General features: G+C 41.5%; 1 protein-coding gene across 2 annotated transcripts; it reads right to left on the reverse strand.

Annotated features, from left to right (window-relative positions):
* Positions 1-866: 866 nt before the first annotated feature.
* LOC101062942 (vesicle-associated membrane protein-associated protein B) lies at positions 867-6,122 on the reverse strand. 2 transcript variants are annotated; one of them, XM_011617265.2, is made up of 6 exons: positions 5,835-6,122; positions 4,791-4,943; positions 4,557-4,660; positions 3,710-3,790; positions 2,662-2,793; positions 867-2,491 (listed from the first exon to the last, which is right to left on the reverse strand). In XM_011617265.2, the coding sequence occupies exons 1-6, from the start codon at positions 5,890-5,892 to the stop codon at positions 2,327-2,329; spliced, it is 693 nt and encodes a 230-aa protein (XP_011615567.1). In that variant the 5' UTR covers positions 5,893-6,122; the 3' UTR covers positions 867-2,326. The 2 variants fall into 2 exon arrangements, with proteins under 2 accessions (XP_011615567.1, XP_003976391.1); XM_003976342.3 differs by having other exon boundaries at positions 2,662-2,844; positions 5,835-6,121.

The raw sequence follows: 6,122 nt of genomic DNA on the forward strand, positions 1-6,122 counted from the left end.
CCATATTCTATATGCCTCATGAAAAATATTGATTTTATAAATTTCCTCGGGCAAGAATGCAATCCAGTGTTTTTTTTTATTTCTGCTGTTGCGCCATCACTCATTCCCACCCCATCATATGGATGTAACCCACCGCAGTGACGGTTTTGTGGGATTCTTTAGCAGAGATTATTTCAATTTGCCTATTTATTTGCCAAATTGCCAATTTTCACTCTATTAATTAACGGTGAAGTTATGTGTCGAACACGAGTAGGGAAGTCAGCTGTTCCCTAGGAAGATCCTTCTATCATCCTCCATAACACAGTGGACAAACAGGTACACAGACTCGGGAGCATTCATATCATCAATGTTGGGTCTGTTGGTTTCGCTGACTCTAGTACACCTACTGGTAATTTATTTGCCATGTAATAATATGATTTATACCAAAAACGGCAATTGATCTGGTTAGTCATGTTGGACTGCTATTATTTTGGACACAACTGTATGTGTCTCTCACTTTCAAGATGTATATCTCTATAATATTTTTTCTGGACAGATTTCATTTTAATTACTGGTAAATTCTATTTTACCTTGGCTTGAGGGTTGAATTGATAATCTGGGGAAGATTTTGTTACTTGAAAAAACAAAACAAAAGGTACAGAGAGTGTGTGTATTTCTTGAGTGTGTTCTCTGTGTGAGGTCACCTTCTAACATGGCAAAGATTTATTTATGTTACCGGTGTTCATAACTTCCTCTTTCTTTTCTGAACCGGGGCAGCATTATAATATATGGTGACCCCTAGACCCTGAGATTGATTGATTTTTTTTTACTGGAAATTGGTCACAAGCTGATTATAGCTTGGTTACATCAAAACAAAGACCAAAAGTCGGTGGGGTTATGCATTTTAATTCTTTTTGATGCTACACGGTCCATGGCGGTTCAGCTATAATCTTCCTCTATTAGTGCGTTGATGAATGCCAGTTATCAGTTTTAACGTCCTTTATTTTATGTACATACAAAAGAGTATCCAATTACTGTGAGCTTACATTGAAACTGTATCATTGCTTGGATGGTCTGGTCTAAAGCGTCAATGTCATATTTTCTTCAGTGTAGTGTGTATTCACAGGTTAGTCCTTATTCCAACCACTCATATGCCCCTGCATCTTCAGACAAAAAAAAAATACAGAAGTATCATTTTTTTGTGTTTTTTTTTTTTTAAACTGCCCTGATGATCACAAGACAGTAATACAGACATGTCACCCATCACCTCAACCCCCAAAAGGGACAAAGAAATAAAAGAAATGGTAAACCAGACTAAAGATGGTCCCTTAAAGCAGTGTATGCTCATAACACTCAAAATAATTATTTCATGCAGATTGCAGAATGGACATTTAAATAGAGTGCATTATTATAAACAGGAGCACTGTGACTAGCATAAGAATTATTTGTTGCATTACACTAGAGAATGTGATGTGATACTCCATGGGTAAAGGTAAATAATGTGGACAAAGATACTGTTATATTCTCTGGTGGGTTTAAACGGTCTGCGTCGCTGCACGGAGGGATTGGAAAACGAGGGATTGTGATTGATTAAATTAGCTCATCTTGTACCCAATCATCTTAATTATTCTCACAAGAATGTTACAATATGCTCATATGCTGGATACAGTGGACATTTGCTGATTACTCTTGTCTGTGAGATTTGACATTTTTCTGTTGGATTTAAAAAAACAAAACAAAAAAAAACATGGCATTTCGAACCTTCTCCGCTGTTCTACATCTGCCAATGAATTCAGTGTTGAGTTCTCCACAAAACGAACCCCCAAAAACCCTGGGAGAAAAAAAAAAGAAAAAAAAGAACACAAGACACAGGCAGGACTTCTACTGGCATGTACGATTACCAAACGTTGTGAAGATGACAAGAGATTGAGGCTTTCACTGACGGCTCAGCGAAAAAATATCAGCAACAGGTCAGACAAGAGTAGTGTTAAATCGCTTACAATGTGATGGAGGAAATATTTTAATATGTAAGCATTAATAAATAACCAGTGAGACTTCAGACATTCAGCCAGCATAAGGGTGCAAAGTTTTTGGAAGATCATTTAGGGAAAGTGGATGGACGGAGAAGACCAGATTAAAGATGCTTGAAAAACGGAACAGAAGAGCTGACAGAAACTCTCAGGTTATCTTGGGAATCACCTTCTTTTGCTTTAAATTGCCAAAATGATATTGCCTTGTATGTTAAAAAACAAACAAACAAACAAAAGAGCAGAAGACCTCCCTGTAACCAAGATCATTCACATCCTCGAGCACATGGTCTGTTCGTCCGTCACTGTTCTGTCCGTCTTTACATCACCAGCTTGCCAATGATGACTCCGATGACAAAGAAGAGCACACACAGCGCCAGGACGCGGGTGCATAGGCCTTCCTCCGTCATGGAAGCGCTCGCCATAGATGAGGAGTGAGCAGCAGCACCTGAGGTCATCTTCCTCTTCCTCAGTCCATCATCCTCCTGCGATGGAAGCAGCGATCAGACAAACAGTGCAAACAGAACCGGAGGAGTCATCTTAAAGCACAATGTTGTTTCTCAGCATCATTTCCAATAACGTGTTCAAAGCTGAACAAAACCTGGAGGGGGGACTAATGCCGATATAAAAACCCTGTTGTTTCGGAACATCTCACCCTGATCTGTTTGTTTTCTTCCCGTAGCCTCTGCACCTCCATCTGCAGCTGCTTGCACTCCTCCATGATCTTCTTCACCTCAGCGTCGTCCAGCGAGGAGCTGGTGGACTTGGGCAGTGCGGTGTGCTCGGTCTTAACAGAGGGGGCAGAGGAAGACACAATTTTGGTGCTTTCGCTCTCATGCTGTGGAGAGACGGTGGGGGGGGGGGGTGGAAGGTGTGGGGAGACATACAGAGACAAGATGGGAAATGAGGTGAAAAGAATCCATGAAGAAATAACATCACACAAGATACAGTGATGGCGACTGAGACTGAGAAAATGGACACAAACCAAGAACACCTGAACATTTGACTGTGAAGTTCTTTTGAAGAAACAGACGACACAAAACGATGCCAAAACATCTACACCAGAGGGTGTTAAAAGCACTAAAGTCTGGAAGGGGTTGCAGTTTATCTGTATTGATTTTTGACTCATTATTTGAAATATATATACGTAAAAAAAATTAATTGGATAATTGTGGGGTAATTTATCATATTAATGTGATGATGCAGCAAATCTTTTATTAGATACACAAATTATTTGAGTTTTAAAGTGTATGTTCTGACTGTGGCCAGAAGTTGCTATAAATTCTCACTCCCCCAGGATAATTGTATCATTAACAAACAGTAGGAATGTCTCAGATATCAGTGATGTATAAGATGAATAGTTCTGGACCAAACGCTGACCCAAGGGGAATACCTCGCACAATGTCCTCGTGTGCCGACTCACAAACTGTTTTGTGTTTTTTAGATAAATTCTGACCCGCTCAGATGCCGTTTCCCTGATTCCATAGCGTTCCGGCTTATTGATTAAGATCTCATGGCATTCGAGATTCCCTCACTGAGCTCTGTTACAGGCTGGCTAGACCTGAATCCATACTGGCTGCAGGATACAGTGCAATTTAAGGATACTACAGGGGAAACGCTGCACACTGAATTCATCCTTATTTGGCTTCGATTGCATCGATGGTGGCTGTTAAAAGCACCATGTGCGAAGAACGAGTACTTACAGTTTTGTCATTTTCTAGAGGCATCTCAAAAGCACATCTCAGTTTAGAATCCATCAGGTCGTCAGGCTTTGCTTCCTTCCACTAAAGAAACAGGAGACACACATAAGTCAGCCTTCATATAATGACGGGGCTACGCGAGTGTGTTAACATCACCCTGGGGCTAAAAGCGAGCACACTGGACCGTACCAAATACAAAGGGAAAAAAAGGGAAAGTCTTGCAGTGACCAATAATATGGAAATCAGTTTGAGATGCATTTCCCAGACAGACAAATCATGTGCAAATGCAATAAAATTAAAAGCTTTATTCCAAACAATGGCTGTGCAATAGTCCAAGTGGTCACATATAACTAACATATAATTAAATTGTCAAGAGTTAAAATGATCTGTGGAATCCCTAATATTTTAATGTGTCCACCATGTGGAGATTATCCAGCATTTGTTACTCTGACTACAGGGAGGAAATTACTAGACTACACAAAAGAAAATTGCTGCCTGTCAGCAAAGATCACATGCACAAGGAAGGCGTAGCTTTGTGAAAAGATGAGACCAAAATAGAACTTTTGTTGTGTTTTCTTCGGAGAAATAGAAAATTGGAGCTTTTCAACCAAATCCCAAAGCTTATTTTGCTGCATCTTAGTTACGATGGTTTACCGTTGCACTCTTGCACTTTCAGGACTTGTAGAATAGTTTTATTGTGAAGCAAATCACACAATCAGCACCGAAAATATTCACAGATTTTAGTTGCAAAAAGTGACAATTAAATACTAACAGCATGTTTCAGCACCTGAAGTCATCCACAGTGGAATATCACCACCAAAGCATATTATACGTAATGGGCGGTACTTACAACTCCTTCAATGTCAGTCATGTCGTAGGGAGCCAGCAATGACTGTACCATGAATTTATGTTTGCTCTTTTCATTGGGGTCATAGTCAAAAGGCTGCAGCATAACTAAAAAAACCAACAAAAAAAAAACAGTAGAACAGACATTAGGAAAACATCCACACTGCTCCATAATAATCAACATAGATAATTCATTCATGACTTATTTTGTGAGAGGATTTAAAGATTTTTTACAAACCAGAGACGTTGATGGAGGAACCAGCATCAATAATGCCGCTATTTGGGCGTACACAGTATCTGCGTGGTGCCGTGGTCTTGACTTTAAAACAGATTTTTCTTTCTGTGGGGTTGGTGAGCTTCAGATAAGCAGTGACGACATCTGTAAAGGGCCCTGGGAATCACATAGGGAAATGGTATGGTGGCTTAGGGTGAATCTGGATTGGAATATTCCTCCATACATTCATATTTCCTCTGCAGGGATTCTGAGCAGACACAATGCTGTTACAATGTTGACAAAACAGTATTCATTTCAATTATCCCCAACAATGGTGCGTTGGGAAAATATTCGCATCAAATGGGGCATGTCGATATTTTTCTGTGTCTGAGATCTTTGCATTTAGAAGTTGATGGCAGCCCAGCACAGATTGATCTACAGCAATATCACGCCCAAAGCCAATTATGCCAGAATCCTGATCCCCGTCACACCAGACCCCACTTTCACAATCTCCCTGGCTATAGAAAAGCTGGGAAGGAATTCAGGTTGCACAGTGTGAGTAAAGCTAGAAAATCCCGATGTTATGTGTCATGAAGTATGTTAACGTTAAGCAGTGACAACCTGGCCATGGAACGTACCAGAACCGCCGCTTAATAGCAGCAGCCAGTTCTCGGTCAGGGCGCGGAGCGGGTGACGTTATGACAGTTCGTGCTAATTTCAGTGAAAAGCGTCGTGACGACGTATGAATAATAACCATCGCAGAAATCGGCGAAGTGCTGTTTCAGAAATGGGATGACGGGCCTGGCCCTGACAGCTACCCAGGTTAGCCGAATGCTACCTAGGTTAGCCGAATGCTACCTAGCCTGCTAGGTAGCGTCGACGCACACAACGTTCAAATGTCACTGCTGCGTAGACCAGGGCTCGCTAATCAAGACACATTTGACGTGCGATGACAATTAAGATTACTGAAGACTAAAAGACCAATGAAGACTTTAACACGGTGTTAATAATGAATGAGTTACAAGTCAGCGCTATAGACAGCGACCCAGCCCTCTTCACCAGCGTTACCTCTAAATTTCAGTTCATGTTGTGGTTCTAGCACCAGGACTTGTTCTGGTCTGGCCATGTCCCAGCGTTTCTTCCTGTCGTGACGGTGCGGACAAGAACTATCGACTGCAACTACAGCTAGTCCGAGGAGGGGAAGCCCAACGGTAAAACCCGGCAGCACACACAATTCCTGGAAAGGAGGATGGCTGTCAATGAATCCCTGCTCGACCTGCCTGACTGCCCTGCTGGCTGAATGACTGCCACCAACAGCCGCTGTGGGCTAACTGCTAATGCTACCACTGCTAACAG

This window comes from Takifugu rubripes, chromosome 3, assembly GCF_901000725.2.
Source record: "Takifugu rubripes chromosome 3, fTakRub1.2, whole genome shotgun sequence".
In the NCBI taxonomy this organism is placed as follows: domain Eukaryota; kingdom Metazoa; phylum Chordata; class Actinopteri; order Tetraodontiformes; family Tetraodontidae; genus Takifugu; species Takifugu rubripes.